General features: G+C 46.9%; 1 protein-coding gene across 1 annotated transcript in view; it reads right to left on the bottom strand.

Moving 5' to 3' along the window:
- The window catches only part of LOC121019540 (60S ribosomal protein L17-like), a 27820-nt gene extending 12036 nt beyond the window's left edge, over positions 1-15784 (bottom strand). The window contains exons 1-2 of the mRNA XM_040459053.1: positions 15186-15784; positions 3908-3913 (exon numbers count right to left, since the gene is read on the bottom strand). Coding sequence (XP_040314987.1) covers positions 3908-3913; positions 15186-15736 — 557 coding nt within the window. The 5' untranslated portion in view covers positions 15737-15784. The remainder of the gene's footprint in view (positions 1-3907; positions 3914-15185) is intronic.
- Between the last annotated feature and the right edge of the window lie 2705 nt (positions 15785-18489).

Here is an 18489-nt window from a genome sequence, read left to right as displayed (position 1 = left end):
CCGCCCGCTCTGAAGGCTTTTGAGACCCATCAAACTCACACAGCTGTGTCTTTGGGCCAGAGGGGCTCCCTGCAGCAGTGAGAGCTGGGCTGGCTGGCTCCCCCTGTAGGTCAGGGGTGGGGGGTGGGGTGGCCCGGGCCTGACGGGGGCGGGGGTGGGGGGTGGGGTTGAGCCAGCCTCAGTGCAGTGAGGACACGAGGCTGAGGGATGATCTGGAAATGGAGAGAGCGGGGACCTAGTTGGGAACACGGGCCCCATAGTTAATTTTAGAAAATTACCATGAATGAATCACTAAATTTTTGTCATGATTTTTTTTGAGGGGTATTGTGACTATGTCAGTATATTTATCTCATTGCATCAGATTTCGTATTGTTTGTTAGAGCTTGCCGCTTCATTAGATGCATGACTCAGGTGTCCATCTGCAGGGTGGTGGGGAATCTTCACAGATGTATCCCGGACTCTAAGGGTCGCGGGGTGACTCGAAAGTTTCTGCCAGAAGAAGAAGTTTTACTTTACGGTTCAAAGAAACTGAAGATTCATCCCTTTAATTGAGTTACAGGAGGTTGATGTGGTCAGATGCTCATGGTACCTGCTCCCCCTGCCATGAAAGCTGTTACTTTTCTGGTGAGTTCAGGTGACCTAACCTCATGCTGGCCAGCTTGCAAACGCCATACTTCAGGGTTTCCGTGCTGTGTGATGGTCGAGAGGGGACCGTATTTTGAGAGAGGAGCAGGCCTTCACGCCCAGGCTGGCCGTCACATCACTCCATGTGTTGTACTGACTGACGCATTGGACTTCTTCCTACAAGACGTGCACCATATTCACGGAGTTCGGCAGACGGCAGCCTTCGACACGCACAGGTTTGGAGGGTCCGACGCACATCCCGTGACCCTTGGTAAAGCCGGGAAGTCTCACTGATGCTGTTGCGAGTTTCCAGTGGCCTCTCATTTCAGTTCTATTGCATTAATGCTTTAAAAAAAGTTAAAACTCCCCCCAAATCCAGCCACACAGCCCCTTAACCGTGTATACACATCTTTCTGTGCCAGAGTACGTATGCTGATACTTGAGCAAATAGTAGTAGCTTCTCAAAATTGGTGCTGTGCAGTAGTGAATATTCTAGTTTCGTTAAGTTTCTGTAGGATACGTTTCTGCAGGTAAAATGGTTCAAAGGAATTCATATTTAAAATATTAACGGGTCCTACCAAAGGACCTTCTGCAAAGTGCTGGTTAAGGCTCACGCCAACACGGTTCTCCCAGTACCTGAGCCAGCATTGGGTATTTGGACTATTTGCAGGCAGGGGTGATCTTACCATTTTCATTTGCTTTTTTGCCACCTTGCATGAAGGAAGAATCTTTGCTTGAAATCCTGTGGATTTGAATGCTGGCTCCACCAATTACTAGGTGTGGGAACCTGGGTAAGTTTGCCTCCCTGGGCTGGTTTCATCATCTGTGAAATGGGGTGTATTAGGGGAAAAAAAAATTTGAAGCTCAGTGACTTGAATTTCTTGGGTACTTTACATCTACATCTATAATCTGCCTCTCATCAGTGGTACCTTGAGCACTCTGGAATGTGGCTGATAATATTTGCAATGGCATGTTAAGAAAAACGTAACACATGGTTTTTTGTTTGTTTGTTTGTTTTTGAAATGGCACACAAGTCGGGGAGGGGGAGGGAGGGGCTGGAGGATCCAAAGATCTGAAGCGGGCTCCTCACGGACACCACTGAGCCCTGTGTGGGGCTCAAACTCAACGAACCGTGAGATCATGACTTGAGCTGAAGTCGGACGCTCAACCAAATGAGCCACCTGGGTGCTGCAACACGTGCATTTTTGTAAGGAAAATTAAAATGTCAGACCTTAGTAGAGAGGCCGTTTTAATCTCTCCTCCCCAAAGGTAAAAACTGAATGGTTTTGGGGAGTAACCTTTCTAGTATTTGTGTTTTATGTATGTAGCCATTAAAAATACGCACGCTGATCGATAGGTGTTTAGGAGTCAGTGTCGGGTAACCCACCTTGGGGACATCAGTCGTGGGAAATGAACTTGGGGTTTCCAGTCTTGGAAGTGGTCTGATTTCACCGTGTTCTGGTGCAGTTTGAAACCTGACAGCTTCAGGAGTCTTAGGTTTTATCCAGCTTCAGCAGTGAGGAGCCTCAGCAGCCTGAATACCATGAGAAAGGTGGCCCTGGGGGGACTCGGGGCAGTCTGCCACCACCAGCGTTCCCGGCCGCTTTCAGCACCTGAGCCGGCGGACGGATGCTCGATCCAGATGTCCTCTACACATCCACCAAGGTATGTGTCACTGTGACTTTGGGATTCGAGGAAGATTCTCAGACCATCGGTTCTCTTTAGGGGTGGAGTGGTGGTGCCAGGGCTCAGATACCTCGGGGGACGGGGAAACACCTACCAAACTGTCCTTGAGTGCCGTGGGCAGAGGTTGGTGGCTTCCCCTATCTCTTCTCTCAAGGCGAAGCTCCTAATCACAGTGTTGAGGTTGGTTTCGAGGTGTATCTAGAAATCAACTACCAGGAAGTTCTGATTTGGTGTTTGAGGCCTAGGTTGACATAAACCTATGGACCCGTATTTGCTTACACTTTTTATTTGGTATCTTAAGGCTTTTCTCTTGTCCATCTTCATTGTTTCTCTGATGTTTTGGGCTGTGATCCACAGTATGAAATACCCGTGGCATCGAGACCTAGTGTGGAGACATACACATAACACACAGTAACCAAAAGAAGTTAGAGCGCTTCCTCTCTTTCCGTCCGGTGCACAGCACTTCACAGTTTCTCACTGGTTCACGAAACAGATTGCTGTGTGTGATCCTACTACATTGACTTCACAGCAGCTTGAAAACCCAGGCTCTCTGGACATCAGTGGCTGGCACAGAGTAGGTTCCTGGACGTTTCTTGAATGAGTGAGCAGATACAAGGTGCCTTGAGATTTTCTAGGTTTTCGCGAAGAGTCCTATTTTTCCTTCTGGGCTTTCACAGCGTCTCCAGAACCAGGGTGTGGTGGTTAAGAGCTGAACTTTGGGGTCAGTGGGGTCTGGATGGGCCCTGCCATGGGTCTGGGGAGATTAAGGCGCCTGGGACGACCCCTGGCTCGTAGTAATAATCACACACACGTTAACCATTAAGTATGGTCACCATCATCCATCTGGTTGGATAAAATTCTCTTTTCAGAGTCTGAGAGGGATCTCTTCTGACCTCTGTGCTCCCCTGCAGCCTTGGTCCCCCCCCCCCCCCCCCGCAATTTCCTCTCTTCCTCAGATTTCATGGTTCTCAATCTGTGCGCACACCAGAACCAGCTGTGCTCAGGCTGTACCTGAGACAAACTAGATGGCACTCCTTGGGGTTGGCCACAGGTACCAGCATTTTCCAGGCCCCTCCAGTAGAGAAACACTGTCCGAGGGCCTCAGTGTGTTCTGCAGAAGGGAGTGTTGCTCTGGCCCTTTTCCAGATTGTTTACTGGGCAGGTGTCCAGTGACATTGGACTCTGCCCGCCCTCCCTCAGCGGGCTGCCTGCCCGTCCACCTTCGGTCCCTCAGGCTTTGAGGAAGTCTGGACTTGACCAGTGCATTCCTCTGGGGCAGGGTGTTTTCCTGGGCTTGCTTGGCAGGAGGAAGTTTGCACCCACAAGGCTTCGGGGCGTGGCGCATCCTGGCTCACCAGGAGTGACCCAGCAAGTATGCCGTCCCCAAGACAGGCTCTCCACCTGGTTGGGAATGTGTCCCCTTGGGAGAGGTTTCAGATAGATTCCTGGACTCTCCTCCCACACACACACACACACACACACACACACACTGAACGCAAAGGGTCTGAGTTGGGGACAGGGTATCTGAAAGAATACCTAAAACAGATCCTAAGTCCTGCCACCTCTGTTGACATTTAAAAAACTACATTGCTAGTACGTGCACCTGGGGGGAGATTGTACAGAAAGGTCCTAGGTGAAGAGTTGTCCTCTCCGGAGCCGTCTCTCTGGCACTAACCTGTGCACGTGTGGCCTGGAGCTGAGTGGGGCCCGGGGCCGAGGTTGACAGGACAGGGAAGAGCCTGGGCCTCCAGTGTGTGGGCTATTGTGTCATCTAAACCTGTAACCCTGTCACAGACACGTATCATGAGGACCAATCCCAGGATATCAGGGCGGATCTGTCACCACCACCCACCTCCCCCAAGTCTCCCTATCTCGTCTAGAGGTGCTGGGTGTACCTTATAAAACATTGCTGTGTATGTGCACACATACAGGAATACAGAAGGGGGTCAAAGCCCCTCCAGTCTGCACTTGCGTTTTCCCGAAGTAGCCCTTCCCAGCCTGTGTATCTTGTACTGTGCCTTTGGGGAAGGGCTGGAGACACCTGGGTGCTCGCCCACACATCCACTCTTCTGTCCATTTACCAGGCGAGAGGCTGAGACTTCGGTGACTGGCTTTGTGGCCACCGCCCTTGTGCTGTTGCCACTGCTGGGGGAGCCTAGGGCCTCATGGTCATGGTGTCACCTGTCTTGGCAAGTTCTTTAGCCACCCTGCTTCAGTTTCCCCATCTATGAGGGGGGTTGTGAAGATGAAATGAGGTAATGCCTAAACCTAGAGGGTCCCTGGCATGTGGTGAGCCCAGAGGTCTTAATCCTGGCAATATGTCTTGGCTGTGAGACCGTACGTGCTCCATTTCTCCACGGGGGAGCTGATGAGGTCCTGAGGCTGGTAAGTGGTGGGTTGGAAGTTGCCCTCAGCAAGAGGAGAGCGCTCTGGGGGGAGGACCGGAGTGCGTTGAGGTCAGTGGACTGTTTAGGTGCCGAGTGTCACCAGGAAGAGTTTAGGTGACACTCCTGGGTTCGGCATGGACCCGCCTCAAAAGGCAGGAACTGTTCCCACCAGTGCCCTCAACCGGCCCACAACGTGAGCAGGTGGGTTCCCGCGGAGCTGCCTGGGACCCAACAGCCCAGAGATCAAGGTCAAGTTGACTCGGCTTCCTGGACCGGGCGGCTTCTGTCTACTGCGTGGGCTTCCCTCCAGCTGTGGAAGCCAGAGCACCAACAGATGTCCCCAGCATGGGTAACTGGCCGGGGGGGTCGGTGGCCCCAGTGCTTGTGTGCAGTCCTCCTGGCCCAGCCAGCGGGGAGGCCCCATGAAGGCAGGATGGGGGAGTGGGGGTCAGTTTGCAGTCCCCCAGCGTGGAACTCGCCCTGTCTGAGGCCGGGGGGACCAAGCTTGGGGCACAGGTGCTGTCACCCTTGCTGGCATTCATCAGTGAGGATTTCCCATTTTCCTTCCCTGGGAAGGATCTGGCAGTGTCCGGGGTCCACCCCACTGGAACCTTCTCCTGTAGAGGTGTCTCCTTCCTCCTAACGTTTGCTCCTGCTGCAAGGTTTATGAAGACTGGAAGTCTTTGGAATTTTCTCCGTGTGCCCCTGGGATGTCTGTCTTCTGCCCCCTTTATGAAAAGGCTGTCCCCTTATTTTCTGGTCCATCTTCCTTATCCTCTTGCAAGAGAGCCCGTCTGACCCGCTCTGGCTCTTGCATCGTTCTCTGCTCTCTCATTTATTCCTGGAAGGTTTATTTACTGGTCTGCTTTTGTTTGGGGTCTGCCTTTCCTGAAGGCTGAGTGTGTTCCTTCTAGCTCATCTCCGCTCCTGTCTCCAAGTAGACCACCAGTGAGTAGTGGCTGAAGGGATGAGGGCATCTCCACTGAGACGGGAAGGGAGTGGCCAAACCAGGTCAAACCACATCCCAACCCCGGGTCTGCCTGGCTTCCAACCTATCTAGAAGGCACTTGCACACATTTCTTGTTGAACTGGCACTTGGGTTCCAATTCACAAGGATTAGGGGCACCTGGGTGGCTCAGTCAGTCTAGCGCCTGACTTCAACATGAGATCATGGTCTCGAGGTTTGTGGGTTCGAGCCCTGCTTCGGGCTCTGTGCTGACAGCCTGGAGCCTACTTTGGATTCTGTGTCTCCCTGTCTCTCTGCCCCTTCCCAGCTCGCGCTCTATGTCTCTGTCTCTATCAAAGATAAACAAACATTAAAAAAAAAAATTCAAATTCTCGAGGACTGGGGAGTGTGGGGTGGTGTAGGACTTGGGCAGGTGATCTTCACCCGATCCTCAGTTTGCTCTTCTGGAAAGTAGGGATGACACAGGTGACGACCTTACAGTGTGCGAGCCCATGTAAATGATTGAGCTCTGTCTTAGTATGTGTGCAACAACCCCTGCTGTGGGGGTCCGGCCAGCAACCAAAAAGAGATGCCTGAGTGATCTGCCTGACCCTGGTCAACTCCAATGAACTTGGGTGGAGCGTGAGATCTTGTGTCAGCTGCACCCCAGCCAGCCAAGCAGTATGAGCAGATGCTGAAATCTCGTCACACTTCCTGCTGAGCCAAGCACCCCAACGATGCCTGACCCCAACAGGGGGACCTCTGAGGTCGCCCTTGAGCGGCAGCTCCCTACGGCTGGGAGCCCTGCATTTTCCTGCGGTGACTCATTTCCTGTTTGGGCCTGGAATTCGGAAGACTGTGAAACAGCTCAGCGAGCTCCATGGAAACTGTTGGGCCCGCCCACCAGAGCCTTAAAGGGGCAGTCCTCCCAGGGCAGGACTGGGTGGAGGTGAGAGTGGGTGGGAGCCCTGGTGGTGAGCGGGGTGTCGATGAAGTTAGGATTTGAACCCACGGGGCCTGCGGCCAGATCCCACAGCCCTCCCCTTTCCCCCTAAGGAGCCCCCCCCCCCACTCCCAACCCCCCTTCTCTGCTGCCCAGTCCAGTTGCTGATCTGGTTTGGAAGGACCCTCACTGCCAAGACCTCACTGAATAATTTGGTCAAGCTGGCTGCCTGTCTTGCCCTGTATCCTCTCCTCTCAAGTTGAGTGACAGTATCCCAGGCTGCAGGTGAAAATCCCAGGAGATCCTATTTGTTGGGGGTGGCACACACTCAGGATGTTGATGGGGACAAGTGAGTGAATCTGGCAGCCCTGAGACCCCAGTGAACTGCAGAGTGCACTTCTCACCAAGGACACTCAGTTCCTGTGTTTAAAGACCTACCCTGCCTTTCCATCCGAGCCCCTGTGGATGAGGCTGTCCTTGGGGCAGGACCCAAGGGAAGCAAACGGGTGGATGCTTTTCTAGTCTCCTTCAGAAACAGCTGCCCGGTTCTCTGGGCCTCCGCTTGTCCACCTGTACATGGCTCCTCTCACCAGCCTTGGATTTGGGGTCCAGCGTGCTGAGCAATCTGAACTGTTACTTGTAGAAGCTTGTTCTCAGGCTTTAGACCCTGCTTCCTGTACCTCTAACTCCCTCGCGTTCCCAGGCTGTGCCACATGGAGTGCTGGTGGTGCCCTTGGCCTGGCCTTCAGGGCTCTGCCTTGAGTCCCTTCCTGGGATGCCGTGATGGCTGTAGTTCTTCCCTTAGCCTTTGGCAGAAGGTGAACCCCGGCTGTGGACAAAGCAGGCTCTGGCTTCTCAGTGTGGAACAAGCTGGGGACCAGACAGATAGAATCAAGTCTGCGAGTCCTGGAGGAATTGATGTGATGGCACATGAGGGGGGCCAGGCATCCTGATAAGCACATATCTCAACTTCCTCTTGGGTGCTTTATGTGCAAATCCCATGGTGTGATGATGGCATGTGTGTGTGCTTGTCCTGCCAGTGGAGAAGCTGGGCTCAGAGAGGTTGTGTGACTTGTGTGGGAGAGGCCCAGTGGTGACTCCACTGTGGGATTGTGTTTCTCTGAAGTCTGGACTCTCCTCTCCTGTGTGACTTTCCCTTACCCGAAAAAGGCACAATCCTTACTTCCCTGGAACTTGTGATCCAGCAGGCAGCGTGACATTGGCATCATTTCACGCGTTTAACTTTGCTTTTTATTCGCGCCAGTTAAATGGTATTTAGTGGTCTCGGCGTAGAGAGAGAACATCGCCTCTTCTCCCATGCAATCATGCTCTTTATTACAAGAATGGGATTCTTTATTATAAAGCGGCTGGTTTAGAATATTAAAGCCCAGGGGCGCCTGGGTGGCGCAGTCGGTTAAGCGTCCGACTTCAGCCAGGTCACGATCTCACGGTCCGGGAGTTCGAGCCCCACGTCAGGCTCTGGGCTGATGGCTCAGAGCCTGGAGCCTGTTTCCGATTCTGTGTCTCCCTCTGTCTCTGCCCCTCCCCCATTCATGCTCTGTCTCTCTCTGTCCCAAAAATAAATAAAAACGTTGAAAAAAAAATTATTAAAAAAAAAAAAAAGAATATTAAAGCCCATTATTTAAGGAAATGGAGCACCATAGAAGGACTAAAAATAAGTAATGCTGATGTGCAGTCTCTGGACGTAGGCTGTCTGGATTTGAATCCACTGGCGAGCTGTGTGACCTTGAGGAAACCTGCTTGACTTTTCTGTGCCTCCGTTTCCTCATCTGTAAGTGGTGGGGAATGATAGCTTTTATTTAAGTTGTTATGAGGCTTACATGAGTTTAATGACTTAATATTTAAATTTTTTTGTTTTTCAACGTTTTTTTATTTATTTTTGGGACAGAGAGAGACAGAGCATGAACAGGGGAGGGGCAGAGAGAGAGGGAGACACAGAATCGGAAGCAGGCTCCAGGCTCTGAGCCATCAGCCCAGAGCCCGACGCGGGGCTCGAACCCACGGACCGCGAGATCGTGACCTGGCTGAAGTCGGACGCTTAACCGACTGCGCCACCCAGGCGCCCCAATGACTTAATATTTATACACTCTTTAGAATGACACTTGCCATCTAGTTAGTATAGACCTTGACCCAGAGCAGAGCTAATGGCCTCCTTTGTCCCCCCGAGTCCCAATCCTGGTTCTTTTGCAGAGGCAACCTCTGATACAATTTTGGTAGTTTTTTTTTCTAGGCCAGGAGTCCGCAAACTACACCCTGAGGGCCATGTCCAGCCCACTGCCTGGTTTTGCCAAGTTTTATTTACACCTGTTCACATTGTTGTCTTCTTAGGTGACAGATACCTTTATGGTTCACAGAGACAACAGTATTGACGATCTGGTCCTTTACAGAGAGTGTTTGCTGCCCTCTCTTCTGAAGCATTTCTTACGATTTAAAAAATAGATGGACTGGGGCGCCTGGGTGGCTCAGTCGGTTGAGCATCCGACTCTTGACTTTGGCTCAGGTCATGATCTCATGATTCATGAGATTGAGCCCCATGTTGGGCTTTGTGCTGACAGCACAGGGCCTGCTTGGGATTCTCTCCCTTTCTCTGTGCCCCTCTCCTGTGCACTCTCTCTCTATCTCAAATAAAAAAACATGGGGTACCTGGGCGGCTCAGTAGGTTAAGAGTCCAACTTCAGCTCAGGTCATGATCTCGCCGTTCCCAAGACAGCTGGAGGAGCCTGCTTCGAATTCTGTCTCCCTCTCTCTCTGCCCCTCCCCCACTTCTGCTCTGTCTCTCGCAAAAATAAACAAACATCAAAAAAAAAAAAAAAAAGCCTAACAAAAAATAGATGGACTCCTACCGTAAGCATTTGTTTAGCGTGTCTGCTTGTCTTAATGTTAGATCGACAACCTCCTTCCTTCTCTGTACGTGGTGCCCTGCCTGCCCGCTGCTGGTCTTTCACATTTGGCCACACCATAGCTTATTACCCACCTCCGTGATGTCATCTAGTTTATTTCTAGTCTGTTGCAAAAAGTGCTACAGTGAACACCTTTCGTGCCCATGTGTGAGACTTCTAGATCTCAAGAAGTGGACATTCTGGGTCAAAGCATACATCCATCTAAGAGTTTATGATTGAGGGGCGCCTGGCTGGCTCAGTCGGAGGAAGGTGTAACTCTTGGTCTTGGGGTCGTGAATTTGAGCCCCACTTGGGGTGTAGAGATTCCTTACATAAGAACTTAAAAACAAAATAAAAGTTTATGATTGAGACTATACAGTTATCTTCCCCGAAGGCCAGTTTTTACTATGTCTGGCTTGGTCCTCAAGTACCCACTTCCCCATCTTCGCCCTGGAGTGCTGATTCTTTTCAAATTAACTTACAGTTGGATTTATGGTTCTAATAAAAGTCCAAAGGGATTTTTGGAAACGGGTCAGCAGTATTTAAGTTCAGCTGAGTGAATTCACAGCTGAGAATAGCTAAGGCAATTTTGAGAAACAAAAGAAATTAAAACAAATAGTAATAATTAAAAGTTAGGTATCGGGGCACCTGGGTGGCTCAGCCAGTTAAGTGTCCGACTCTTGATTTCGGCTCAAGTCATGATCTCGCAATTCATGAGTTCAAGCCCCGTGTTGGGCTCTCTGGACAGCATGGAGCCTGCTTGGGATTCTCTTTCTCTGCCCCTCCCCTGCTTATATGCACACGCTCTGTCTCAAAAATATACAGTAAAAAAAAAAAAAAAAAAAGGTTAGGTATTAGCAGCAGGATAAAGACAGGATAGAACACTCCAGGAAATACTCTGGTTTATATAAGAACTTGGTGGTCCATGAGGAGATAGTGCAAAATAACAGGGATGGACTGGTCACAACAGGTGGCATCAGAAAAATTGACTCTTTGGAGAGATATTTTTGTTACAGCATCACTTCATGCTCCCTGACATATTGACAGAGTTAAATGTAAATTGACAGTTAAATGTAAAACCTAAACCATGAAAAACTGGAGGAAAATATATGTGAGTATTTAACTTTATAAGCATCAAGTTATTGGGGACAATATTTTTAAAATAAAAGCTTGACTGTAAGAATAAATTTAAACTTCGATATAAACAAAATGGAAAGGAAAGTCAAACTAACTGTGACAAGGATTACAGATTTAATCTCTGTATATCCATATATGTATATCTATATTTATATACACCTCCATGCACATACTTGAGTAAGAAGGTAGTATGCCAAAAAGGAAAAATTTAAAAAAATATGAATAGAGAGTTTTCAGAAACAGAAATAAGAATGACCGACCAACCTGTATATGAATAGAAACTTCAGCCTTTGTGAAACTAAGATTTGAGAAGGAGATACTGTGTTTTGAATACAGTTTTTTTTTTCTATTTATTAATTGAATTGAATTGAATAGAGTGAGAGAGCGAAGAGTGCGCAAAGTGCAGAGAGAGGGAGAGAGAATCCCAAATGGGCTGTGTGCTCACAGCAGGACTTGAACTCACAATCCGGGAGACCACCTGAGCTGAAGTCGGACCCCTAACTGACTGAGCCACCCAGGTGCCCCTCCCCCCTCGAGTAGTTTTGAAAAGATGAGTGGCTGGTACTCAGCCCTGGGAAGTGTGAGATGATGTTCCCTGGCGGAGTTAGAGAATGAGAATATATATATATATAATTATATATTATATATTAATATAATATATTAATAGAATATTAATATAATAATTATAATTTAATTTAATATAAATTTAAAATATAATTTAATACAAATGTAATTTAATATAATTAAATTTATATATAAATTTATACATATTATATAAATTTATATATATAATTTATAAATTAAATTTAATATAATTTAATTTAATATAAATTTAAAATATAAATAATATATTTATATTATATTTTATTATTATATATATTTATTATATTATATTATAATTATAATATTAACTATAATATATTAGATTTTATTATATTATATTATAATTATAATATTAATATAATATATTAATATTAATCAGGGGACTGATTAAACATACCAGTTTCACTAGCTGGGAAAACGTGAAGCCTGTATAAAGCATGTTCTTGAGGAATATGGTAAGAAACGGGAGGGGCCCCTGGGTGGCTCAGTCAGTTAAGCGTCTGACTTGGGCTCAGGTCATGATCTCACGGTACGTGAGTTCGAGCCCTGCATTAGGCTCACTGTCCGCGCAGAGCCCCTTTCAGATCCTCTGTCTCCCTCTCTTTCTGCCCCTCTGCTCGTGCCGTCTCTCTCCCTCCCCACTCTGTGTCTCAAAAATAAATAAAAAATTATTTAAAACACGGGAGAATGCCCATAACATGTACAGTGTGATATATGATCTTAGTTTGACTGGAACAGTGCCAGGCAGCAAGTTTTCAATAAATGTTAGCTACAATCATTGTTGAGAACTTCACCCCCTCAAGTGATCTTTCGCTCGTGTGTTCATTCATTCCTCTCAGTTGACACGCATCTGAGTATCCCACCAAGTATCTGAGCTGCCTTCTTGCAGTTCGGCCTTTCTGGAAACAGGCTCTGTTTCTGGCGAGGCACTGCCACCTAGAGGCTCCTGGCCTACAGGGCGGCTGTCCCTTGCAGCCCCTCACTTTGACCCTAGGCCCAGCTGATGAAGGCCCTCACTCACCGCACATGCTCTCCCTGGGAGAGCTGCTTGTTCTCTGGAAGCCTCTGAGAGTGTCAACGCTGGAAGGGCCCTTCCAGCTCCCTTATGGCAAAATCTTTATATGGATCGAGGGAGCCTTTGGGGCAGTGTTTCTTAAAATGTGGTCCTTGAACCTGCATTCGTGTCGGCGGGTGGGGAGCTTTTTTTTGAATATATATATTTTAATGTTTTTATTTTTGAGAGAGAAAGAGTGTGCAAGTAGAGGAGGGGCAGAGAGAGAGAGGGAGACACAGAATCTGAAGCCGGCTCCAGGCTGTCAGCACAGAGCCCGACGCAGGACTTGAACCCATGAACTGTGAGATCATGACCTGAGCCGAAGTTGGACGCTGCACTGGCTGAGCCACCCAGGCACCCCTGGGGAACTTTAATAGTAAAAATCTAGGACCCATACCAGTGCCCCTGAATTAGATCTCGCTGGAGGGAGGCAGGGGTCCTGAATATCTAGGCTTTTTTTTTTTTTAAGTTTGTTTATTTTGAGAGAGACTGAGATCAGAGGGAGAGGGAGAGAGAGAATCCCAAGCAGGCTCCACACTGTCAACGAGAGCCTGACTCGGGGCTTGAACTCACACACCTAGAGATCATGAATTGAGGCAAAATCAAGAGTTGGACTCGACCTACTGATCCACCCAGGTGCCCCTGTATAGAATTTTGCCACACTCCCCAGGTTATTCTGATGCTGGCTGGAATTTTAGAGCCAGCCACCCAGACCAGTGATATTTTATAATTTAAAAGGGGGCTGGAGCTGGGCACAGAGCCTTTGACTTTCTCCTTCAAAACATACACAGATACATTTCAAGAGGTTCCTTGACTCTATTTTAAGATTAAGAAAAAATTAGTTTCAAACAGAGAGGGAGGCAAATCATAAAAGAGTCTTAAATACTGAGAACAAACTGAGGGCTGATGGGGGTAAGGGGAGAGGGGAAAATGGGTGATGGGCATTGAGAGGGACACTTGTTGGGGTGAGCACTGGGTGTTGTGTGTAAGTGACGAATCATCAGAATCAAACCAAATCTTGACCAAAGTCAAGAGCATACTGTATACACTGTATGTTAGCTAACGACAATAAATTATATATATATTTTTTAAAAATATTTTTTTAGGGGCGCCTGGGTGGCTCGGTTGGTTAAGCGTCCGACTTCGGCTCAGGTCATGATCTCACGGTCCGTGAGTTCGAGCCCCGCGTCGGGCTCTGTGCTGACCGCTCAGAGCCTGGAGCCTGTTTCAGATTCCGTGTCTCCCTCTCTCTCTGCCCCTCCCCTGTTCATGTTCTGTCTCTCGGTGTCTCAAAAATAAATAAACGTTAAAAAAAAATTAAAAAATATTTTTTTAGAGCAGTTTTAGGTTCACAGCAAAGTTGAGAGAGGGGGTACACAGATTTCCCACATAACCTCCTTCCCCCCAACACCTGCACAGCCTTCCCCACTATCAACATCCCTACCAGAGTGGGACATTTGTTACAACTGGTGTAAAAAAAAAGCTTAGAGTTTATAGAGGAGTTCATCTGGTGGTGTAAGTTCCATGGATTTGGACACATATCTAATGACATGTATCCATCATATGGCATCATACAAACTAGTTTCACTGCCCTGAGAATCCCTTGTACTTCGCCTATTCATGAGCCTGGGGCAACCACTGATCTTTTTACTGCCTCCATCCTGTTACCTTTTCCAGAATGTTCTACAGTTGGAGACATACAGTACGTAGCCTTTTCAGGCTGGTTTCTTTCACTTAGGAATGTGCATTTAACTTTCCTCCATTTCTTTTCATGGCTGGAAAGCTCATTTCTTCTTTGTGCCAAATAAGATTTCATTGTCTGGGTGCACCACAGGTTAGGGATAGAGATGCTGTAAACATCCTGTGCGGGATTTGGTGTAGACATAAGGGTTCACCTCCTTTGGTAAATACCAAGGAGTGTAATTCCTGGATCATGTGGTGGGGGTATGTTTTGTGTTGTAAGAAACTGCCAGACTGTGTTCCAAAGTGGCCCTGCCATTTTTGTCTTCTCATGAAGGAATAAGGGTTCCAGACGCTCCATATCCTTGCTAGTATTTGATGGTTTTGGTGTTCAGATTTTGGCTATTTTCACAGGTACTTGATGGTATCTTACTGTTGTTATAATTTGCATTTCCTGATGATATGTGATGAGGAGCACGTTTTCATATGTTCACTGGCAATCTGTATCTTCTTTGCTGAGGTGTCTATTAAGGTCTTTGGCCCATTTTTTATTCAGGTTGTTTCTTTCCTTATTGTTGAATTTTTTTAAGATTTTTTAAATTAAAAAAAAATTTTTTTTTTAACGTTTATTTATTTTTTTGAGACAGAGAGAGACAGAGCACGAACGGGGGAGGGTCAGAGAGAGGGAGACACAGAATCTGAAACAGGCCCCAGGCTCCAAGCTGTCAGCACAGAGCCCGACGCGGGGCTCGAACTCATGGACCGCGAGATCATGACCTGAGCCGAAGTCGGCCGCCCAACCGACTGAGCCACCCAGGCGCCCCGAGATTTTTTTTTTTAGGTGTACCTGGGTGGCTCAGTTGGTTGAAGGTCTGACTTCGGCTCAGGTCATGATCTCACAGTTTTTTTAAGTTTTTTTTAATGTTTATTTTTTAGAGAGAGACAGAGACAGAGTGCAAGTAGGGGAAGGGAAGAGAGAGAGGGAGACACAGAATCTGAAACAGGCTCCACGCTCTGAGCTGTCAGCACAGAGCCTGATGCAGGGCTCGAACTCACGAACCGTGAGGTCATGATCTGAGCCAAAGTCGGACGCTTAACTGACTGAGCCACCCAGGTGCCCCTAAGATTTTTTTTTTTTTAATTTTTAATGTGTATTTATATATTTTTTTATTTTTATTTTTTTCTGTTTTTACTTTTATTTGCATGTATTTCATGCAGAATTTACTCCCGGGCCATAAGTTTTTGTTTCTTAAGTTTCTTCTGGGATATCTTTTTCTTCTGTGCAACCTCCTCTTCTGGTTTAGGAACAATCTGCTCTTTTTCAGTAAGGATCATCTCAATGTGGCAGGGAGAGCTCATGTATGGGTTAATCCGACCATGAGCCCTGTAAGTTCTACGCTGCATTTTGGGGGCTTTGTTCACCTGGATGTGCTCAATGACCAGAGAATCTACATCTAAACCCTTAAGTTCAGCATTACTCTCTGCATTTTTAAGCATGTGCAGTAAGAATTCGGCACTCTTTTTGGGCCACCGACCCTGTGTCCAGCCCCACTGTTTGGCCTGGGCACACCTACCAACTCCACCATTGTAGCGTCGGAATGGCACACATTGCTTCTGCAAAGTGACATCTTTCAGATACTTGGTGGCTTTTCGGATATGCATACCCTTGATGGCCTGGGCAGTTTCCCGTGTGTTCTTAAAGTGAACACGAAGATTTGAACCTCTTGATTTGCATGATTTTGTCGGGTTTTCCGGGTCAAGTGAATAGCGAACCATTTTCAGAGATCACCTCAGGCCGCTTACGGGAAGAGGAAGAGCGGTCATTGTGTATTTATTTTTAGGAGAAAGAGTGTGAGTCGGGGAGGAACAGAGAGAGGGAGACACAGCATCCGAAGCAGGCTCCAGGTTCCAAGCTGTCGGCACAGAGCCCAACGGGGGGCTTGAACTCATGAACGGTGAGATCATGACCTGAGCCAAAGTTGGACGCTTAACTGACTGAGCCACCCGTGTGCTCCTTTAAGATTTTTATTTTTAAATAATCTCTACACTCAATGTGGGGCTCAACCTCAACCCCGAGATCAAGAGTCAAATGCTGCACTGACTGAGCCAGCCAGGTGCCCCCTTATTGTTGAATTTTAAGAGTTCTTTGTATATTTTAGATAATGGTCTTTTATCAGATAGGTTCCTTGCAAGTATTTTCTCTTGGTCTGTGGCTTGTTTCCTGATTCTCTTGGTGTTGTTTGTTTGTTTATTATTTTGAAATGTGTCTTTATTATTTTGAGAGAAACAGCCTCCCTGGCAACTACAGCTGTGTGGCCATGTGACCCAGCTCTGGCCTAGGGGGCGTAGGTAAAAGTAGAAGGAAAACTCCTAGGGAGTGTTGCCCTTCTCGTCTTTCCTCCTGCCCCTGAAGAGGACTATAGGCGTAATGGCTGGAGCTGGAGCAGCTCTATGGAACACGAGGACCTTTTAGGAGTCGAGAATGGAAGGTGTGCATATTACTTCTCCAAGATAGAAGAAAGTCACTTCCCTAACACCATGGAGCTGTCACACCAGCCCTGGACCCTTTTATCTCAGATTTTTATGTCACAGAGAAGTAAACATATCTTATTTAGGTCACTGTCATTTTGGGGCTCTGTTACTTGTAAAGTGATCTTCGTCTTAATAAATGCATGACCTCACAGATTTCTTGGGGACACTCAGTGAGATATTGTGTGCAACGCACCGGTCATAATACCAGGCACATTGTAAACACTCTGGAAAACTAGTAGCTTCTGTAGCGCTCAGTTATAATAACTGTCCTTCATCTCCAGTGAGAGCTCCACAGAGGAGTTCTTCTGGAAAGAAAAATGGTCAAGATTGTGTTGTTACCTTCCTTTTGCTTCCAAACAGTTACAAAAAGGAAAACAGGATCATCATAAACAACTAATTCAGCTAGAAATGACTTCACTTTGAGCTCCTCTGTTCTCCTGTTTACTCATTCTAGCTGACAAAGCCAGGCCTCACAAATTTGTATGGTATTTTCATTGGGAGCTAAGTCACACGTTCTTTTAAATAGCTGTATTTACAAACACGCAGCTCATTTGTTCCACATTTGAAACCCAGCCTTTTAAAAACAATTTGGTTCCATTCTTCTTGGTTTTCTCTCTTTCAAAACACAAGTCGGAACATTTTCCGGGAGTCGGTGGCCCCCACCCAGTTCACCTTTATGCTCTAAGATCGTCCCCTTTATCGACTGTTTAATGATTTCTCCTGTGTCTAATTAATGTCTGTTTTTTTAATTTTTTTTTTTAATGTTTATTTTTGAGAGAGAGGGAGAGAGAGAGCAGGGAGAATGAGCAGGGGAGGGGCAGAGAGGGAGGGAGACACAGAATCCGAAGCAGGCTCCAGGCTCTGAGCTGTCAGCACGGAGCTCGATGCACGGCTTGAACTCACAGACTGCAAGGTCATGACCTGAGCCGAAGTCAGATGCTCAACCGACTGAACCACCCAGGTTCCCTTAAATTAATGTCTGTTGACTCCATCATTCTAAGGTCCTGTTTAAGTGTCAGGTTCTCTGATTCGGCAAAATGTTGCCAGTCTTCAGGACACAAACCTTGATTCCTAAGGAATCCCGAGGGTAAAAAAGCAAGGACAGTCAAGCTGAAGAAAATCGTCACAAGGTTTATTATCAATGGTTGAAAGAAAACAGAAGAGGAAGATCAAGATGGTTACTCTTTTTTTTTTTTTTTTAGGTTTTTTTAATTTACGTAATTTCGACATCCCATTGGGGATTTGAACTTCTAGCCCCAATATCAAGAGTTGCACACTCTACCGACTGAGTCAGCCTGGTGCCCTGGGAGGGTTACTGTTTAATGTTTAAAAAAACACAAAAATTGGGGCGCTTGGGTGGCTCAGTCAGTTGAGCGTCCGACTTCGGCTCAGGTCATGATCTCGTGGTCTGTGGGTTCGAGCCCCGTGTCGGGCTCTGTGCACACAGCTCAGAGCCTGGAACCTGCTTCGGATTCTGTGTCTCCCTCTCTCTTTGCCCCTCCCCTGCTCATGCTCTGTCTCTCTCTCTGTCAAAAATAAATAAACATTAAAAAATTTTTTTTAAATACAAAAATTTAACAGTATTAAATATAACGTGTGGGAGGAAGATGATGCCCATACTACTTTACATTGATATGATTTTTAAAAATGATATAGTTTATAACTTCATTATATTGTTAATAATATTAAATAATATAAAATACTATAATATATTAATAAATACAAAAATAACGTGTACTATTTTGTTATTGCATAAACAGCATTTTATATGTTAACTCCATTTTATTTTATTTTATTATTTTTTTTAACTTTATTTTGCGAGAGAGACAGCATGAGTGGGGAAGGGGCAGAAAGAGTGAGGGAGAGAGATAATCCAAAGCAGGCTCTGTGCTGTCTGCACAGAGCCCGACGTGGAGCTCGAACTCACGAAACTGTGAGATCATGACCTGAGCCGAAATCAAGATTTGGATGCTTGACTGACTACATGTACCACTCCG

The sequence above is a fragment of the Herpailurus yagouaroundi genome, unplaced genomic scaffold (genome assembly GCF_014898765.1).
Source record: "Herpailurus yagouaroundi ecotype Mexico unplaced genomic scaffold, PumYag 222, whole genome shotgun sequence".
NCBI classification, from domain to species: domain Eukaryota; kingdom Metazoa; phylum Chordata; class Mammalia; order Carnivora; family Felidae; genus Herpailurus; species Herpailurus yagouaroundi.
This window is presented reverse-complemented; position numbering and strand designations above follow the sequence as displayed.